A 21750-nucleotide genomic window follows, 5' to 3' on the forward strand; every position below is an offset into this window, starting at 1 on the left:
CATGTATTAGTTTTCCGTGACTGCTATAACAAACCACAAACTTAGTGGCTTAAAAACACACAAATTTATTATCTTACAGTTCTGTAATTTAGATGTTTGAGATGGGTCTAATTGGCCTAAAAGCAAGGTGTTGTCAGGGCTGTGTTCCTTTTTAGAGGTTCTAAGGAGTAGTTGGTTTCCTTGCTCTTTCTACCTTTTAGAGGCTCACATTCTTTGGCTCTTGGCCCTCTTCCTGTCCTCCATCTTCAAAGCCAGCAACAGTGGGCAGAGTTCTCACATCACATCACTCTGACTTCCTCTTCTGCTTCCCTCTCCCTTCTCTTGACCTTGGCCTCACCCAGATAATCCAGAATAATCTATTTTAAAGTCAGATGATGGGCAACCTTAATTTCATCTGTAATCTTAATTCCTCTTTGCCACATAAACTAGCACATTCATGAATCTTAGGGATTAGAATACAGGTATCTTTGGAAGGCCATTGTTCTGTGTATTCGTCGTCGTCGGCAGCCGTCCGTCTCGAGAGACGATGGTGTAGCTTCTTAAGAGTCTATCTGCACCACCGAGAATGGCTGTGCAGTCCGACTCGGGAGTGACATCGTATCTGTCTCCTCCCGTGTTGAATCGACATCTTGCGATGACGCTGAAGCTACAGAGCCTGGGCAGGGTGATATGGAGGGTCTGCTGTTGCCCAAGCAGCAGACCCCCCCTCTCTTCGCAGCTGAAGGGTCCAAGGGAAAGACGGAGTCAATACAGCTTGGCTTCAGGTGCGCCGCAGGAGTTGCCGGTGTTGACTACAACGTCAAACCGCCTTAGGGACTCCGGCTCCGGATTTTCTGTCGGGGTTTACTCCCTTAGCCTTTCCCCTGAAGAGGTATGCCGCAAGGCAGCGGAGGTTTTTTGGAGTCAGAGTTTTCCTTCTCTGATGTACCCTGACTGGAAGATCGAACCAGCGACACTTAGCTCGCAGGCCGACGCTCAATCCACTGAGCTAAACCAACCAGGGCCTGTTCTGTGTATTATAGCTCAGTAAATGGTAGATGTTAATCACTTCTTACTTGAACATTTTTTTAGATTTCCATGACATGTTGCAACAGTGTTCCCTCTTTCTGTTTCTTTTAGGCACATCCTACTCAGCCAATAGAAGTTGAAGCTTTACAGACTCAGTCCTAGATTCTCTTTCATTTGTGTTCTAAATTCTCTTCTTAGATAATCTCATTCATCTCTATTGCTCAAATTACTGTGTATTCATTGGTGACACAGATTTATGTCTCCAGGCCAGACCTCTGTTTCCAGGCCCTTTTGAGTAAAAGGCTCTTTCATTTTCTACTGTTTCTTTTTTCTCAGACTGTTCTTCCTCATGCTGTTACAGTTGTCCCTATTTTTCCCCCTTTGCCATGCTTCACTTCCATAGTCAACTCCCACACCATTGTCCATGTCCATGAGTCCTTCATATCTGTTCTTTGACTAATCCCTTCACCTTCTTTCAGTCAGTCCCTTCATTGACCAGTTGTTTCAAAGACATCTCATATTGAGCTATACCAAGTTCATGATCCTTTCCCCTGACTCCCCTTAAAAAAGTGTCCTGCAACCTGGTCCTCTGTGGTTCTTCTTTCAGTGAGTGACTCCACTATCCATAGAGATGTCTACCTTGACACCTCCTTTCCCTTCATATTCAGTCCATTACCAAGTTGTATGAATTTAACCTAAATGTCTTTTGAGTCTCTTTTTCTCCATCTCTGTGATGATCATTTCAGTTCAAGCTATGATCATCTTTTCCTGGTCTATCTGTGTCCATTCCATCCCCCTACAAAACAGTCTCAATTCATTCACTGTAATATTTTAAACACATAGAAATTACAGTAAAGAAAGACACTGTCTCTGCCCACCTAGTCTAGTTGTTAACAGATAGTGAACAGAAGATACGAAAGAAAATGGTAGATTTGTCCTTCTGCTGAAAGATACTAAGAGATCTCCTGGAATCCAAGGACAAGGGTGCTCCTGACTCTGGGTATAATGATGTAGAGAACTCATTTAAAAGATCCTGAGGCAGTTCTCTCTATTGAATTGCTTTGTCAGTGTGACCCTAGAGCTTGAGGTCAACTGATTAAGAATTCTCCCTGGATTTGCTTAGATGGGCACCGTTAAGGTTAGTTGGCTTTTACTATACTTTTACCATGTGTCTGTTACTGAATAACCCCTTATCTAAACTACACAGACTTTAGATGTTTTTGTTTAAAGGCACCTTTGCCTGTCTGCTGTGGATCATCATGTTTTATTTTTTTATTTTAAGTCTCTTATTTTCCTTATTTTTAAGTTCTAGGGATGGAATATAGTTTATTTCTTCTCTATGTATTATCTGTAAGTATTTTAAATGATTATGTTTAAATGTACAAATATGTAAAAAAAAATTTATTTTTTTCTGAACTGCACAGTTTTATGTTCCTTTTTATTCATGAACTGCTGAATTATTTCAGAATACTTCTTAGCATAAGGAAGCTATTATAACAGGATGAATGAGGGGATTTTTTTTTTTTTTTTTACAAGTACAGCATGAAGGAGTGATTAAGCAATAAAAGGGGTACAACTGGAGGTTATTTTACATAAATTCTTAATTTTCATTTTTTATAGGCATGGTGAAAAAGTCAGTATCAGCTCTAAGTGTGCAGAAATTGACCGAGAGATGATAAGCTCTCTTGGGGTTTCCAAGTCTGTGCTAAATAATGTTATTTTCTGTCATCAAGAAGATTCTAATTGGCCTTTAAGTGAAGGAAAGGCTTTGAAGCAAAAATTTGATGAAATTTTTTCAGCAACAAGGTTTGTAACCTTTAATTAGCCTTTTTAGCTCATTAAGTTATTGGGCCATGGTTACAATTTGGATATTTCTTTTTTAAAACAGATAAAATTTAAAAAGCAAAAAAGTCATTAATTATTTTGTCTTAGTGGCAACCAGTCGACATATTTCCTTTCAGTTCTTTTCTATGCATGTTTATTTACTACCTGGTTGACAGTGTATATATATATAAATTTTTCACTTACCATAATGACATAAGCATTTTCTAAGTTATTAAAAAGTCTAAATGGCTGCATAATATTCCATTGTTTCCTATACTATCATTTACTCAGCCAGAAATTTCTTTTTTATTTAATATCTTCAAAGGTACATTAAAGCCTTGGAAACACTTCGACAGGTACGCCAGACACAAGGTCAGAAAGTAAAAGAATGTCAAACAGAACTAAAATATCTGAAGCAAAATAAGGAAGAAGCTTGTGAGATTCGCGATCAGATTACTAATAAGGAAGCCCAGTTAACATCTTCAAAGAAAATTGTCATATCCTATGAGAATGAACTTGACCCATTGAAGGTAATTTGATTTCTTGTATGCTAAGGAGAGAGCCACTTTTTACCATGGTGGCATGCATCCCTAAAGCACTTCCTATTTTTATGAATTTGAATGATATATATATTTCTTGAAAACAATTATCAGGGACTATATAATGTTGTGATTTAATGTCTTAGGTGTACATTAGATGGTTAGTCTTAAAATTGCCTAAAGATCTTGGATTTGAGAGTAAACAAATTTGTGTTGTCATACTATGTTAGTAATGTAGACCCTTAACTGTTAATTATCAGTATAATGACCCAATTGTAGAGTTTGTATTCTTCAGTAGATTTTTTTTTTTTTTTTGACTGGCCAATCTTTCTAGGGAATTTTTATAATTTGCAGAATGTTCTTGACATTGCACATATATTATAATTGATGCATAACATGTTGATAGACACTTGTGTACCACATAGTGATGTTTTGGTTAACAGCAGACCATATATATGACAGTGGTCCCATGAGCTTATAACAGAACTGAAAAATTCCTATTGACTAGTGACTTTGTAGCCATCCTACTGTCATAACACAATGCGGTATTCATGGGTTTGTGGTGATGTTGGTGTAAACAAACCTGCTCTGCCAGTTGCATAAAAGTATAGCACATAAAATTATGTACAGTACATGGTACTTGATAACGGTAATAAATAACTATCTCTCTGTTTTAAGTATTTACTACACTGTACTTTTTATCATTATTTTAGAGAATTTTAAAAGATTGCTATTAAACAGTATGCCTCATTATGCCAGCAGTAACCTCAAACATCTCTTGTTTACTGTGTCTCTTGATTGCATCATTTTTTCTTGTGCTTGATTCAGTCTCATGTTATTTTATTCAGTGTGGTTCCTAAGTGTACAGAATCCACTGCTAATGTTGCCAGTAAGAGGCCACGTTCAGTGATTGACCTGGAAATGAAATTAAAAGTTATTAAGGGCTACAGAGGTGGGAAAACCAGTTGTGGTTATTGTATGCCAGTGAAACATGTCCCGTTTTACCACAGCTACAATCTTAAAGAATAAGAGAAATGTAATGAAAACTATTTAAGGATCGTTTTATTGAAGGCAAGGAGACTAACAAAAATTTAAGAAGGGCCTATATCATACATGATCTGGATTGAAGATCAGATATAGAAGTGTATCCCTTTCAGCACCGTAACGATCATAGCCAAAGCAAAAACATTTGTGATGTTGAAAGGAAAGGCTGGACCTTACTATGATGTTGAATTTATTGCTAGCTGTGGACGGTTTAAACTCTTCAGGAATAATTATTCATTCCAAAATGCGAAAGTGAGTGATGAGTCTGTGAGTGCTAATGTGAAAGCAGTTGGAGAATGTTTGGAAACTCTAGAGAAGTAGATTGTGGAGGAAAATTACTTGCCAGAGGAGATGTTCAGTATGGATAAAACCTTCCTATTCTGGAAATGGATGCCTAAAAGGACTTCATCCACAAGGAGGCCAAGTCAATGCCAGGTTTCAAGGCTTTTAAGGACAGAATTATAGTCTTATTTGGGGACAGTGTTGCAGTCAGCAAATTGAAATCCTTTGTGATCTGGCACAGTGAGAACCCCAGGGCCTACAAGCGTATCAGTAAGCACACACTGCCAGTGTACTACAGAGGCAATAAGAAGTCATGGATGACCCAGCTCCTCTTCCAAAATGTCCTCCTGAATTCCTGTGCTTGTGAAATGGAGAAGTAGTGTTTCGAGAATAACCTAGACCTATCAAGATTCTGCCTATTGCTGATAGTGCTCTCGGATATCCTCCTTTTATTGGTGATCTTCATCCGAATATCGAAGTGGTGTTTTTCCCTCCTATACTTCCTGTTTGTATCAACCAATAGATCAAGGAATTAGAGCAGCTTTTTAAGGCCTTCTTCCTGAGGAGGACCTTTGCCCAGGCTATTGCTGCAACTGAGGAAGACACTGATGTAATTCTGGAAGCATTTCAACATCTATGACTGTATTAAGAACCTTGCTTGGGCTTGGGTGATGTCATCTAGGAGTATGAATGCCATCTGGAAGAAGACACTTCCAAGAATTTTCCAGTATAAGAAGGTTGCAATAATCAGTAAGACTTTGGTTGAGATAGCAAACAATTTTAACCTGGATGTGGATCAGGATGATGTGGAAGAGCTCTTAGAGGTAGTTGCTGAGGAATTGACTGATGAGGAATTATTAGAACTGGAATAGGAACACAGAGGAGAAGAGGAAAGAGAAAAGGAAACTGAAGAAGAAGAAAAAGATGAAACCCCATGAGAATTCAGAGCGAAGCCACATGAATCCCAAAAGCAAAAGGTTTTCATTAATAGAGAGGAATGTTCATGGTGCATTATCTGCTTGCAAGCAAATCTATGATGAGAAAAAAGAAAGAAACCAAGCAAACCACCATGAACATATTTCTGAAAAGAGTGACACCTATTTAAGAAGAGCCTCAAGCAGTTCCTTCAGGAGGTGTTCCAGAAGAAGGCATTGATATCACAGGAGATGGCAGCCCCATGTGCATTACTGCCCCTAAAGATGAGTTGAGATACAGAGATGAGATGTGGAGATGGGAGACAGTGATATTGATGATCCTGACCCTATGTAGGCCTAGGCTAATGTGTATGTTTGTGTCTTAGGTTTTAACAACAACAAAACGGTATAAAAGTAAAAAAATGTTAAAAGTAGGGATTATAGAATAAGCATATAAAAATATTTTTATACAACTGTATGTTTGTGTTTTAAGTTATAACAAAAGAGTAAAAAAGGTGAAACAAATTAAAGTTTGCAAAGTAGAAGAGTTACAGTAAGCTAAGGTTAACTTGAAGAAAGAAAAATAGTTTTTATAAATTTAGTATAGCCTAAGTGTAGTGTTTATGAAGTTTACAGTAGCATATGAAGTGTAGAGTATGTCATAAGCCTTCATATTTACTCATCTCTCATTCACTGACTCACCCAGGGCAGCTTCCAGTCCTGCAAGCTCCATTCATGGAAAGTGGGTATAAGTGGACCTGTGTAGTTCAGACCCGTTTTATCCAAGAGTTAACTGTACTGTCCCTTTTCTGTGTTTAGATACACAAATACCATTGTGTTACAGTTGCCTACAGTATTCAGTACAGTAAATGCAGTACAGGTTTGTAGCCTAGGAGCAATAGGCTATTCCAGAGAACTAGATGTGTTGTAGGTTATGTCATCTAGGTCTGTGTAGGTTTACTCTATGATGTTTGCATAATGATAAAAGCAGTTAATGGATTTCTCTGGTAAGTGATGAATGACTGTATTTGCAAATAAGTATAGCTTTCTAAACTCTTTTGTTTATTTAAAAAACCTTATGCAAATTTCATTCTTTTAATTTCACAAGCATTTGGGTGTTTCTTGTATACAAGGGTGTACTGTGCTTTGGGCTACAGGTACATTGAGGACCTTCCCCTTAAGGTATTTCTAGTCTAAATAAGTATAAGAGTATTCATGAAAATAGCTATTTTCTAGGTTTCAGATAGGAGATTTTTTAAAGCCATTTTCAAATTATTGATTTGGTTTTTTAAAACTTACCTATTAATGCTGGTATAGACCTTTGAGTGGTAAGTAAACTAGAAAACTGGTTTTGTTTCTGTCCCAAAGCACATTGATATTAATGCATTCTTTAATAAATATTTCTTGTTTTATGCATCGCAATATGCCAGGTGCCCTTGGGGATGAGGAAGCCAAAGACTTGGACTTTGTTTTTAAGAACTTAAAATCTAGGTGGAGAAACAAGGAAACTCTTTTTAAAAATAGATTATAGAAAAGTAAATTGAAGAGCTACATGAATGATATAGTTTGGAACATAGATTCTCTAGGAGCTAAAAGAGTGACTGTAGCATGAGAAAAAATAGATAAATTGGACTTTATCAAAATAAACTTCTGCAAACTATACCATCAAGAAAGCAAAAAGACAACCCAAAAAACTGGAGAAAATATTTGCAAGTCATATATCTGATAAGGGACTTGTATCTAGATGCTAAAAATAACACAGACTTCTGGTCAGAATGGAGGTGTAAGTAGACACTCATCGCCTCCTCATGCAACTGCAAAAAGAATTACAACTAAATCTCAAAACAAGTAATACCCAGAACTGTCAGAGAATTGAACTGTATGGAAGTCCAATAACCAAGGATTTAAAGAAGCCACATTCATCCCCACAGGTAGGAGAGGCAGAGATGGGCAGAGAGGCAGCGTTGGCGTAATGGGCACAGGCAGTCCCATATTCATGTGTGGTGGATAAAAATTGGGAGGAATACCTTGGGAGAAAGCGATTCCAGCCCAGGCGAGACTGCACAGCCTAGGGTTCCAGCACCAGGAACATAAATCCCATACATTATGGCTATAAAAACCACTGGGGATTGGGGTGGCAGAAGAAACTGCCAGATTTTCAGGAAACTCCACTTAAATGGCCCGCATGGTCTTAAAGCATATGTAAACCCACCCACTCTGGGATTCACCACCAGTACAAGAGCTGGAAGTGCTCCAGTCACATATAAGGAGTGGTTGAAGTGACTGGAAAGGGGGCAAGTACCAGACAAACCTCCAGAAGCCAGGCATCAGCGTATTCCCCTCTGAGTCCTCCCCCAGCACAGAGCCACGTATCAGTGAAGCAGTCTGCCCCACCCTGGTGATTACCTAAGGCTCCCCCACACACAATTTACAGGTGCCTTTTCTACAATAGGCCACGCTACTAAGACAAGGAGGCAAAGTAGCTCTACCTAATACACAGAAGACTGCCAAATTGAGGAGGCAAAAAAAAATACGGCCCAAATGAAAGAATAGAACAGAATGTATATGAGTCACGTATATAATCAGAAAAAGAACTAAATGAAATGGAGATAACTTAACCTATCAATCAGATGCAGGATTCAAAACACTGGTGATAAGGATGCTCAGAGAACTCACTGAATATGGCAGCAACATAAAGGAAGAAATGAAGGTTACATTAAGTGAAATGAAAAATCTACAGGGAACCAACAGTGAAGGGCAGGGAGCTGGGATTCAAATCAACGATTTGGAACATAAGGAAGAAATAGACATTCAACTGGAACAGAAAGAAGAAATAAGAATTTTTAAAAGGATAGTGTAAGGACCCTCTGTGACATCTCCAAATGTGCCAACATCCAAATAATAGGGATGCCAAAAGGAGAAGAGGAAGAGGAACAAATTGAAACTTATTTGAAAAAATAATGAAAGGAAACTTCCCTAATTAGTTGCGGGAAATACACATACAAGTCCAGGAAGCACAGAAAGTCCCAAATAAGTTGGACCCAAAAAGGACCACACCAAGACGCATCATAAATAAAATGCCAAAGGTGAAAGATAAAGAGAGAATCTTAAAAGAAGCAAGAGAAAAGCAGAGTTACCTACAAAGTAGTTCCCATAAGACTATCAGCTGATTTGTCAAAAGAAATTTTGCAGGCAAGAAGGGGCTGGTAAAAAGTATTCAAAGTGATGAAAAGCAAGGACCTAAAACTTAGATTATTCAGCAGAGCTATCATTTAGAATGGAAGGACAGATAAAGTGCTTCCCAGACAAGGTAAAGCTAAAGGAATTCATCATCACCAAACCATTATTACATGAAATATTAAAGGGACTTTTTAAAGAAAAAGATCAAAACTATGAACATTAACAAGGCAACAAATTCACAACTACCAACAACTGAACCTAAAAACTGAACCTAAGACAGCTCCGGAGTGCCAACCGGTTCTGAACCTAGTTCTGCATTCTCCCGCTCCTCCTTTCCTTCAACATGACAGATGCTGCTGTGTCCTTTGCCAAGGACTTCCTGGCAGGTGGAGTGGTGGCGGCCATCTCCAAGACAGTGGTAGCGCCCATCGAGCCGGTCAAGCTGCTGCTGCAGGTGCAGCGTGCCAGCAAGCAAATCACCGCAGATAAGCAATACAAGGGTATTATAGACTGCGTGATTCGTATCCCCAAGGAGCAGGGAGTCCTGTCCTTCTGTCGCCGTAACCTGGCCAATGTCATCAGATACTTCCCCACCGAGGCTCTCAACTTTGCCTTCAAAGATAAATACAAGCAGATCTTCCTGGTGATGTGGACAAGAGAACCCAGTTTTGGCGGTACTTTGCAGGAAATCTGGCATTGGGTGGTGCCGCTGGGGCCACCTCTTTGTGTTTTGTATATCCTCTTGATTTTGCCCGTACCCGTCTAGCAGCTGATGTGGGCAAAACTGGAGCTGAAAGGGAATTCAAAGGCCTCGGTGACTGCCTGGTTAAGATCTACAAATCTGATGGGATTAAGGGCCTGTACCAAGGCTTTAATGTGTCTGTGCAGGGTATTATCATCTTATTGAGCTGCCTACTTTGCTATCTATGACACTGCAAAGGGAATGCTTCCAGATCCCAAGAACACTCACATCTTTGTCAGCTGGATGATCGCACAGTCCGTCACAGCTGTGGCTGGGTTGACTTCCTATCCATTTGACACTGTTCGTCACCGCATGATGATGCAGTCAGGGTGCAAAGGAACTGATATGTACACAGGCACGCTCGACTGCTGGAGGAAAATTGCTTGTGATGAAGGAGGCAAAGCCTTTTTCAAGGGTGCATGGTCCAATGTTCTCAGAGGCATGGGTGGTGTTTTTGTGCTTGTCTTGTTTGATGAAATCAAGAAGTTCACAAAGATTATTTCGTAGTCTTTCCCCCTCCCCTGTGAACAGGCATGTTGTGTTATGTAACATATCTTGAGCATTCTTGACAGACTGTTGGCTGTCTATTTATCAGTGGCAACTTTTTACTGGTTGAAAATGGGGAGCAATAATATTCATCTGACCAGTTTTCTCTTGAAGCCATTTCCATGGTGATGGTGGGACTCAATTATATTTTTTATTTCAGTCACTCCTGATAACTGACAAATTTGAAGAAATAAAAAATACCTGAAATAAAAAAAACAAAAAGAAAAACCAAAAAACTGAACCTAAAAAACAAAAACTAGGCAAACAACCAGAACAGAAACAGAATCATAGGTATGGAGATCATTTGGAGAGTTATCAGCTGGGAAGGGGAAGGGGGAGAATGAGGGAAATGGTGGAGGAATTAAGAAACATAATTAGTAGGTAAAAAATAGGGGAGATATTAAGAATAGTATAGGAAATGGAGAAGCCAAAGAACTTATATGCATTACCTATGGACATGAACTAGGTAGGGGGAGTTGCTGGAGGGATGGGGGTACTGGGCAGAGTGGGGCAAAGGAAAAAATTGGGATAACTGTAATAACATAACCAATAAAATATACTTAAAAATAACATTTATATACAACTCAATAATAATATATGAATAACAATTTGAAATAATCTAAATAGATAGTTCATCAAAGTAGATATGTGTGCCAGTGAGCATATGGAGATGCTTGACAACATATTCATCAAGAAAATGCAAATCAAAACCACTTCACACCCACTGGAATGAGTATAAATTAAAACAAAAACAAGTATTAAGCGTGGTGAGGATATTACTATATTACTCACCATTTTTATACCCAGAAGAAATTAAAACATATATCTGCACAAAAACTTGTATAGGAATGTTCATAACAGCATTATTCCTCATAGCCAAAAAATGAAAATTACATAAATGTCCATTAGTAACTGATCAATAAAATGTGGCATATCTATATATTGCATTATTATTTAGCCATAAAAGTAAATGGAGTTCTGATACATACTACAACATGCAGAAACTCAAAAGCATGCTAAGTGAAGGAAGCCAGTCACAAAGACCACATATTGTATGATTCCATTTATTTGAAATGTCCAGAATTGGCAAATCTATAGAGACAGAAAATAGATTAGGCATTGCCTAGGGTGGGAGGTAGAGGGGAATGAACAGTGGCAGCCAATGGGTATAGGGTTATTATTTGGAAATTGAAAATGTCCTAAGATTAGATTTTGGTGATGGTGTACTTCTCTGTGAATACATTAAAAAACATTGAGTTTCACACTTTAAATGGGTGAATTGTATGGTATGTGAGTTACATCTCAGTAGTTCTGTTTAAAAAATAGTGATGGCCTTGAATAGAAATCTGTCACCAGCCTTCAGAGAGGCAGCATGGCTGAGCAGGGCCTTAAAGAAGGGGGAAAATTAAATCAGATTGGAAGACATTTTATGTATGTTTGTATTTATTTTGCATTTTATCTTTTAAAAGTAATATATACTCACAACGTAAAAAATTATAGAATAGTAACAAAGTAAGAGATGTTCTTCCCACTTCTCGTCTTTGACCTCCCAGATACATCCCACTAATAGCACTTCTTTTCATATATATAAATGTGCATATATTAATATATATGTGTATATATTCACGCATAAGTTTATCAAAACAAGATTGTGGGAGGAAGAGCCTGGGTAAGTAAATCAGGGTAAAAGGAGTAAAAGAATTGTGGTCAGTTTACGAGGGTTTATGGGTTTAGAATTTAGTTCAGTACAAAGAAGGGCGAAGTATGCTATATCTTAGATGAGTTGTCTTGGTAACTGTGTGTAGGTACTGTAGCAATTACCAAGATATTGGAACACATTTTATTTTCTTTAGGAGCAGCCTGGTTGGAAACATGACAAACACAGGTAAGTCAGAAAAAGACAAGAGCTGTAAGAGCTCTGAGCTGGCCAGAGAGTATTTTATAGGACTGAATTTTGGGTATGATTTTTTTAACCATAAATGGGTAGATACTTAGAGAGACATATGGACAGTAAAATGCAAGGTGTCTTTGAATACTATCAAGGAAATTTATATAGCTAAAATGGAGCATTTGTATAGGAACTATGTCAAGATAGATCTGTGATAGTGCCTGGCATTTACTGAGTGGTGCCAGGATTCCAAGGCTGTAGCAAACATTGAAATGTTTGTAAATTTGTTTAATTTGACTAGTTCTCCAAAAGTTTAATCTTATTCTCTGCATTCTCAGGGCCTGGACCAGTGCCTGGCACATAGCAGATGGGTCAGTAGATATTTATTAAATGAATAATTTCGGAAGTTCTTTTTTCAGCACTGATATATGAGAATTCTTCCTTTCATAAAGCTCAACATAAAGTTTGGGTCAGGTGACCTTTGCAGCAGCCATCCAGGAACAACTTCATTTCATACTGCACTATAATTCATGCTTTGCTGTTTTTACAGATTCCCTTCATCTTTACGAACTCTCACATAAACTACTTTATTCCCATCCTACCCCATCTTATCCTGACCTTGGCGCATTTAGCCCTGTTTTCCTTTCTTGCCTTCAGTGGAAACTGCTTGAGAAATTAGTTTCCAAATTCAAAAATACCTTTACAACCTCTTATTTTTCCAAACACAAGTACATAGTCCAACTGCCCCATTTGTTTGTCTCATTTCATAGTAATGCCTAAGCTTTAAACACTGCTATATTTTTTGTTGTTTACAAATTTATCTTAGGTCCTTTTATTAGGACCTGGCTGGTCTGGCTCAGTGGATTGAGCGTCGGCCTGCGAGCTAAGTGTCGCTGGTTCGATCTTCCAGTCAGGGCACATCAGAGAAGGAAAACTCTGACTCCAAAAAACCTCCGCTGCCTTGCGGCATACCTCTTCAGGGGAAAGGCTAAGGGAGTAAACCCCGACAGAAAATCCGGAGCCGGAGTCCCTAAGGCGGTTTGACGTTGTAGTCAACACCGGCAACTCCTGCGGCGCACCTGAAGCCAAGCTGTATTGACTCCGTCTTTCCCTTGGACCCTTCAGCTGCGAAGAGAGGGGGGGTCTGCTGCTTGGGCAACAGCAGACCCTCCATATCACCCTGCCCAGGCTCTGTAGCTTCAGCTTCACTGGAGAGGACACTCCAGCGTCATCACAAGATGTCGATTCAACACGGGAGGAGACAGATACCATGTCACTCCCGAGTGGGACTGCACAGCCATTCTCGGCGGTGCAGATAGACTCTTAAGAAGCTACACCATCGTCTCTCGAGACAGACGGCTGCCGACGACGATGCTCCTGGGATAGAGCCAAGAACACAGGTGTCAAAAAAAGAATCCACAGGATCTGATGACTGGCTGGATCTAAAAAATGAAGTGGCTAACGATATCACAAAAGATCCAGGCCCAGATTATGTTAATACCATCAAGAGGCAATAAAAACAGTGAAAGAGAGAAGCCAACTAGTTTTTGAGGAGTACCACAGCTGAGGTGTTAATACAGATACACCTTGGAGATAGTGCATATTTGGTTCCAGACCACTGCAATAAAGTTAGTTGTAATCTTTTTACTGGTGGAGAATCTTCCCAATTCAATTTGTAAAAATTGCAACTTCTGTGAAGTGCAATAAAGCAAAGCACAGAAAAACTAGTCATGCATATAATCAGTGCTTTGAAGACTCAATCCATTTCTCTTTGTTAGACTGAACACAAAATTTTTTTTTCACAAATGATGTGAATGGTCCCATTCATTGAGGGCCAACTGTATGTCACTGATCCAAGCACTTTAAAATGTATTATGTAAGTCCACATTAACCCTATGTGGTTTTTAGGCAAGAAAACTGAGGCACATGTGTTCACATTGGAAAAGTAATAAAGCCAGGATTTAAGTCCAGGCCTCTCTGATTCCTAAATCCATACTTTTTAAAGTAAGATTTATTGAAGTATAATTTACATATAGTAAAATCTACCCTTTTAGAAGTATATAGTTAAATGAATTTGGGCAAATGCATATAGTAGTATAACTACCACTACAATCCAGATGTAGAACATTTCCATCACCGTAAAAAATTCTTTCAGGTCTTTTTGTAATCAATTCCTTCCCTCCACTCCCAGCCCTTCATAACCACTGATTTGTTTTCTGTCATTATAGTATTGCCTTTTCCAAAATATCACATAAATGGAATCATATGTAGCCTTTTATTCTGAATTCTTAGAATGTTGTTTTTTAATTAATCTCTCATGTTGCACATATGGGTAGTTGTTATTGTCATTGATGAAATTATTCTACTGTATGGGTATATTACAGTATGTCCATTTGTTCCCTGGTTGATGGATGTTAGGTTGTTTCCAGCTTTTAGCTATTATGAATCAAACTGCTATAAACTTTTGTGTACAGGTCTTTGGAGTATGTTTAACTCCCTAAGAGTGGGGTTGCTAGGTTGTATGTTAAGTGTATGTTTAAACTTATGAGCTGCCACTTTTTCCAAGTGGCCATCCCATTTCATAGTCCTACCAACAATGTTTCATTGCAGTGGCTCTGCATCCTTGGCAACACTTAGTATTGTTAGTCTTTATTTTAGCCATTATATTAGATAAGTGGTTGTATCTATGAGTGTTTTTTTTCATTGTGGTTTTAATTTGCATTTTTTAACGTCTGGATGTTGAGCATCCCTTTTATGTGTTTATTTGCCATCTGAATATTATCTTTGGTATTAAAGTATCTTCAATTCTTTTGCCTGTTTTCAATTTTTTGGTCTTACAAGCTGAATATTAAGAGTTCTTCATATATGAGGTCTGTCCAGAAAAAATCCAAGCCACTGTTAATATAAAGTTAAATAGACTTTTTTTTTTTCATTTCACTGGTGTGTGTGTGTGTGTGTTCTGTCCAGAAAATGTCCAACCATTGTTAATTTGAAATGGTTTGCGTGACATCAGTGTAACCTGGTAGCCAAGGAGAGTGGACTGGAATGCACATGTGTGGACAATAATGGCTTCACTGTACTAATCAGTGGGGGTAGTAGACACCATGGAGTGAGCATGTGTACTCTGTGGTGACTGAGCAAATAGAGCAGCGAATCTACATCAGATTTTGCATTAAGTTTAAACATTCCTCTGAGGAAACTATTGGGATGATTCAGAAGGCTGCAGCTATGGGCAACTGGTGATTGGCAGCTTCAACACGACAATACACCCACTCATGCATCACGTCTGGTGCAGAGTTTTTTGGCAAAAACATCAAATCACCCAGGTGACTCAGCCCCTCTACAGCCCAGATTTGATGCCCTGCGACTTCTGGCTTTTCCCAAAACTAAAATTACCTTTGAAAGGGAAGAGATTTCACACTGTCAATGAGATTCAGGAAAATATGATAGCTGATGGTGATTGGGAGAACTGTGTGAGGTCCCAAGCTGCCTGCTTTGAAGGGGACTGAGGCATCATTGTCCTAGGTACAATGTTTCTTGTATCTTCTTTAGTAAATGTCTCTATTTTTCATATTACATGGCTGGATACCTTCTGGACAGACCTCATATTCTGGATACAAGTCTTTATCACATATGTATTTTACAAATGTTTTATTAACTGCCTTGCAAGGGCAAGTGTTTTTAATTTTGATGAAATTCAGCTTATCAATTTCTTCTTTTATAGTTTGTGCTTTTTGTTTTCTATCTTGGAAATGTTTGCCTGACTCAAGGTCACAAAGATTTTCTTTTGTGTTTTTTTCTTGAAGTTGTGTAGTTTGAGTTCTTACACTTAAGTATATGTTCCATATCAGGTTGTTTTTTAATATAGTGTGAGGTGAGGTTGAGGTTTTTTGCATACAGCACACAGAGCTACATGACTGTAGGCGTCATAACCATTATATGATGCTGCCTCCCAGTCTTATCTTTAATAAGTATGTAGCTTTATACAAGTCACCTATTTAGAATGTAGAGTCTCATAAGGATTAAAGAGACTGTAGAGCAGCACCTAGTACAATATCTGCAATTTGGTAGGTATTCGATAAGTGATAGCTTTAACTGTAATTGTAAAATTACTTTTAAAAAATCTTCTCATTCTTTTATTCGGCTCATATACTGAACACCTATTATATGTGCTGGTGATATATTAGTGAATGAAGTTCCTATTTTTATGACAGTTAGCTGCTATTCATTAATATACAAATCACAAGAGATGGTCTTAATGCAATTTTATTAAATGGCATTAAAATTGGGGATGCATTTTGGTGTAGCTTTGAAAGCTTACAATTAATATTTTAACATTCTAGTAATGTGTTAGTTTAAAAACTAGGTCCTACAAATGTCCTGGAAGAGAAATTGGCCAGCCTTGGAAATGTAGTGGCAAACAGGGAAGACTATCCCCAGCATCACCCAAGGAGAGACTATTCTGAGCCAGTTCACATACGTTTGTAGAAGATGAGGCAACCAGTGTCCCAGTAGGCATGCCACTGAGGTTATTTGTAACATTTCACTTATTCAAAGTACTCTGTGCTTGAGCAGACTTGAATTAAGGTATACGCGTAGTCTTCCATGTAGATTTGTCGACAGGTCCAGAATGCACTGGTGACTCACCATGAGTCTCTAGCCCACTAAGTTCTAATTTTTAGAAATAAATAGCCTTTTGAAAATCACATTTTAAAATGTGGTACTTGGCATAATGTGGCTCTAAGCACCCAATTAATGAATGACTTATGGAGGTGTTGAAGGCTGGGCATGGGTTTGGAGTTACACTTGGAGTTTAGTGCCTGCTTTTCTTTACTAGCTGTGAGGAATTGGGCAGGTTGCTTCATGTCTCTGATCCCCAGTTTCTCTATACCCTCTTCATGGCAGTGTTAGCCTTAAGTGAGATCACATCAACCAAGTGCCTGGCCCCAGCATGTCTTATTTCTCTTCATCCATCTGTAGTGCAAACAATAGAGAATTTTATTTATGTAGAGTGTTTGTTTATTTTCAGAATCGTCTAAAAGAAATTGAACAAAATCTCTCTAAAATAATGAGACTTGACAATGAAATTAAAGCCTTGGAAAGCCGAAAGAAGCAAATGGAGAAAGATAATAGTGAACTGGAAGAGAAAATGGAAAAGGTTTGTGTGGTGCAATTTTGTTCTACTTTAAAAATCTGGGATTATTGTAGTGAACCTCATCTGAATCCATTTCGCTGCTTATTTTAAAAGAAATCTACACATGGTCATGTTTGTCTTACTTCCATGTATATGTTAAAAGGAAGGATATTGAATAAACTTTGATTTGTATTTTGTACCTCAGAGTGCTGTCTTCTTATTCATTAAAACTCTTTATTTTGGTTCGGGTAGGTTTTTCAAGGGACCGATGAGCAACTGAATGATTTATATCACAATCACCAGAGAACAGTAAGAGAGAAAGAAAGGAGATTGGTAGAGTGTCAGCGTGAATTGGAAAAATTAATTAAAGAATCGAGGCTTCTCAATCAAGAAAAATCAGAACTACTTGTTGAACAGGGTAGGACAAAGTATTTACTTGATCTTATTGTAATATTGTGCATTTTTGGCATGAATGGTTGAGTCTCCAGGGAATTATGCTAAATGAAAAAAGCCAGTCTCAAAATATCATATACAGTGTGTTTCCATTTATGTAACATTTTTGAAATGCCAAAATTTTAGAAATGAGGGACAGATTTGCCCTGGCCAGTGTGGCTCAATGGTTGGAGCATCATCCCATAACCAAAGGATTATGGGTTCCATTCCTGGTCAGGATACATATCTAGATTGCAGGTTCAGCCTCAGTCTGGGTGTGGGCACATACGATCCCGGCTCCCAGTGTTGATCTCCAGTCTGGGTGCGTGCGAAGGCAACCAATTGATGCTTCTCTCTCGCATTGACATTTCTCTCCTTTCATCTTTCCCTATCTCTCTCTCTCTCTTTCTTTCTCTCTCTCTCTAAAAAAAGCAAGTGAAAATGTCCTTGGATGAGGATAAAAGAAGAAAGAAATGAGGGACAGATTAGTGGTTGATAGGGTTACTGAGTATGAGGAGGGGCAGGAAAAAGGTTGGTGTGGTTATGATTATAAAAGCAACAAGAAGGATCCTTGTGGTATTGGAACTGTTTGGTATCTTGACTGTTGTGGTAGAGATACGAGCCAATGCACGCAGGTGATATAATTACATAGAACTTAATATACACACATACAATACAAATGTGTACAAGTAAAACTGGGGAAATATGAATAAGATTGATGGATTGTATCACTGTCTGTATCCTGGCTGATATACTATAGCAGGTACCCAAATAACTGTTTTGTTATAATGTTTTTGAGATGCATAGGAACTTAACTTTTGTCAATATCATGTAGTCTATGAATGGTAAATTTGATTTCATTATATGTCATTTCACTTAAAGTTGCAATATTTATCCACGACTTTAAGTGAGGACTTCATAGGTTTGCAAAATGTTACTAAAAGAAAACATTTTCCTACTCACAATAATGACACCGGATGTGTGCATTTTTTCATACCAAGCAAGTCTCCAATTCTTGGCAACTGAGTGTCCTGTAATTTAATTCAGTTCTGACACTAACTGTCCTGAATTAGCACAGACCCCACAGAGTAAAGGCTCAGTCCATGAGACTGCTTCCCACTTCCAGTGCCAGTTATAAGGTCCAGGTTGTCATCTCTACTTCTGACTACGGGACTATAAACCAGGCATTCCCACAATCCCTTCCTCAGGTTCAATAGTTTGCTGTAACAGCTTATAGCACTTAGGGAAACACTATTACCAGTTTATTATAAAGAATACAGCTCAGAGACAGCCAAATGGAAGAGATGCATATGGCAAGGTATGGGGAAGTGGTCTGGCACTCTTCCTACACCTCCATGTGTTCACCAACCTGGAAGCTCTCTAAAGTGTATTGTTCAGGGGTTTTATGGAAGTTCCATTATGTAAACAGGACTGATTATATTATTGGCTACTGGTGATTGAACTGAATCTTCAGCTTCTCCCCAGAATAGGGGAGGAGGGTACTGAAAATTCCTACTCTCTAATAACATAGTTGGTTCCTTTGATAACCAGCTTTCAGCCTCCAGGAGGCACCTCATTAGAATAAACTCGTGTGGTTGAAAGGGACTTAAGTGAATAACAAAAGACACTCCTCTCACCTCTGTCACTCAGAAATTCTAAAGTTTTAGGAGCTCTGTGCCAGGAACCAGACAAAGACCAAACATATATTTCTTATATTACAATATCACAGTTACTATTTGGGGAAACTGGGCAAGACTGTAAGAACTCTTGCTGTATTATTATTTTTTTTACAACTGCATGTGAGTGTACAATTATCTCAATTTTTAAAAAGTCAGCTAAAAAAGTAATTATGGCTTTTTAAGGTCGTCTACAGCTACAAGCAGATCGCCATCAAGAAAATATTCGCTCTAGAGATTCGTTAATTCAGTCTTTGGCAACACAGTTAGAATTGGATGGCTTTGAGCGTGGACCATTCAATGAAAGACAGATTAAAAATTTTCACAAACTTGTGAGAGAGAGACAACAAAAGGAAGAAGAAACTGCCGGCCAACTGATGGTAAATAGTGTTATTTTCTTTTGTTCGTGTCAGATTCTCTATTTGAATTGTTTTAATCTTCGGATGGGCCTTATTTTGTCATATTTTTGGATTAGTGTTAGGATAGAACCTGCTAGAAGGTAGAAGAAACCTTAATGGAAGCAAACTTTTTAATGTATATAAGGCTAAAAATATGAAGAAAATGCAGACCTACATTTTTGGTTTTAAATAAAGTTTCTTTTTAAAGCTAATGGGAAAGAAAAAGTTTGTTCAGAGTTAATGATGATTATCTCTGGGTGATACTTTTTCATATTTTCCTTAGTGTTCATGTGTTACTTTTACAATGAAGAAACTTTTGCTTAATGAATTGTTTAATGAAAAAATTGTTAATACTCATTCTTATAATTATTTAGAATGACTTTGCAGAAAAAGAAACTCTGAAACAAAAGCAAATAGATGAGATAAGGGATAAGAAAATTGGACTGGGAAGAATAATTGAGCTAAAATCAGAAATCCTCAGCAAGAAGCAGAATGAGCTGAAAAATGTCAAGTGTGAATTACAGCAATTGGAAGGATCTTCAGACAGGATTCTTGAACTGGACCAGGAGCTCACAAAAGCTGTAAGACATAATATTTTAAGGTGTAAGACATTTAGAGTCTTGCATTTTGAAGTATTTTATCTGTTGTTAATCCTAAGTTTATGGCATGTTAATTAAAATATCAATCTTGTCTAACAATCTCATGTTAAATGAATTCATCTAAATATCTTATCACTCGACTCTTTGGTTCTGGAACCCCGTGGATTAAAAATTAGAGTCACCTAGGAAGCTTTTGAAAAATATTTATGCTTAGACCTTACTTCAGACCTTCCAAATCAAACTCTCTAAGAGTAGAGCATGGAAATGTGTATTCAGAACAAAACTAGGTTATTCTTCTGAGCACTTTGGTTAAGAATCAGTTAAGTTAAAAAAACAAGTTTGTTTGTTTTTCCTCTAGGTTCCATACACTGTAGCTTTTATAAGATTTTTGCCATGTTACCACTTTTTCTGAAGTGGAAACTTTCTTAGACCATCTATTCTTTTCATGAATTTCTAAGTTTTCTTCCTTGTTTCTAATCTGTTCTCCTCCTTCACATCTTCAGCACTAAACTAAGCATCCTAAAGCTTGGCAGATCCTCCTCTCAGATCCCATTTTGATAATCTAAATAAATATTCCTTTTTGCTCCCTAACTTAACGTATAATGTATGTTTTTGTCAGTTTAGCATTTTATCACAATATTGTCTTACTGTAATGGGGAGGAATTGGTCAGGGACAGCTTCACACCGTTTTTATAGTTTCTACGTGTCAGGCAATGTAGTAAGTTACATGGGTGCTTGACACATACTTACGCGTTTACTGAAGAGTCATGAAACTATATTTCTCTTTTAATTTTTCACTAATTCTCATTCCATCTCCCTCCTGCCCCCCAGTTTGACCCTTCCAGATTTATTCACTAATTCTCTAGTATAACATAGTAAGGTAACTTACTTTCCTTAAAAATCTTATTCCTTATGTTGTTTTTTTGTCTGTTGGATAAAAGTAAGCAGTAATAGTTTGACCATTTGGAATAAGTAGTTGATTTTTAATTTTTAATACACTTTGTCATTATTTTAACACAAGCTCTATAAACCTGTGCATTTGTTTGAATTACTGATAAGGAACATGACCTAAGGAAGGCTGAGAAAAACAACAACGTAGAAACTCTAAAAACAGAAGTAACAAGTCTTCAAAATGAGAAAGTAGACCTAGACAGGATCCTGCGTAAACTGGACCAGGAGATGGAGCAGCTAAACCATCATACGACAACACGCACCCAGTTGGAGATGCTGACCAAAGACAAAGTATGACCTTTCTTTTTCTTCTAATTATACTTTCTGATATTTTAAATAGCTTATCTTACATTCATAATTGGGGCTAAGTGAGCTTAATACTCTATAAAATAGACTTCCAAGCTTAAAAACTATTTTCTAATTACAAAAAATTAACATAGAATTTATATACACAAACATATATGTACATTGTGTTAATTTTTATATATCATACCGAACTTTTAATTTTTATACCATCAGACTTCTTACTCTTATCTCTTCTGGTTTAGAAAGGTCATCTCCACTCTAAGACTTTAAGAAATTATGTATTTTCT

General features: G+C 37.8%; 1 protein-coding gene and 1 pseudogene across 2 annotated transcripts in view; both read left to right on the forward strand.

Annotated features, from left to right (window-relative positions):
- RAD50 (RAD50 double strand break repair protein) overlaps positions 1–21750 on the forward strand; it is a 77740-nt gene that overhangs the window by 14782 nt on the left and 41208 nt on the right. For both annotated transcript variants that reach the window (XM_090288041.1, XM_090288042.1), the window contains exons 4-10: positions 2629–2814; positions 3158–3362; positions 16997–17125; positions 17354–17519; positions 19396–19589; positions 19982–20188; positions 21266–21448. In XM_090288041.1, coding sequence (XP_090144167.1) covers positions 2629–2814; positions 3158–3362; positions 16997–17125; positions 17354–17519; positions 19396–19589; positions 19982–20188; positions 21266–21448 — 1270 coding nt within the window. The remainder of the gene's footprint in view (positions 1–2628; positions 2815–3157; positions 3363–16996; positions 17126–17353; positions 17520–19395; positions 19590–19981; positions 20189–21265; positions 21449–21750) is intronic.
- On the forward strand, positions 9135–10040 carry LOC150000551 (ADP/ATP translocase 2 pseudogene; annotated as a pseudogene).

Source organism: Furipterus horrens, unplaced genomic scaffold, assembly GCF_987537825.1.
Source record: "Furipterus horrens unplaced genomic scaffold, mFurHor1.1.pri manual_scaffold_10, whole genome shotgun sequence".
Taxonomy (NCBI): Eukaryota; Metazoa; Chordata; class Mammalia; order Chiroptera; family Furipteridae; genus Furipterus; species Furipterus horrens.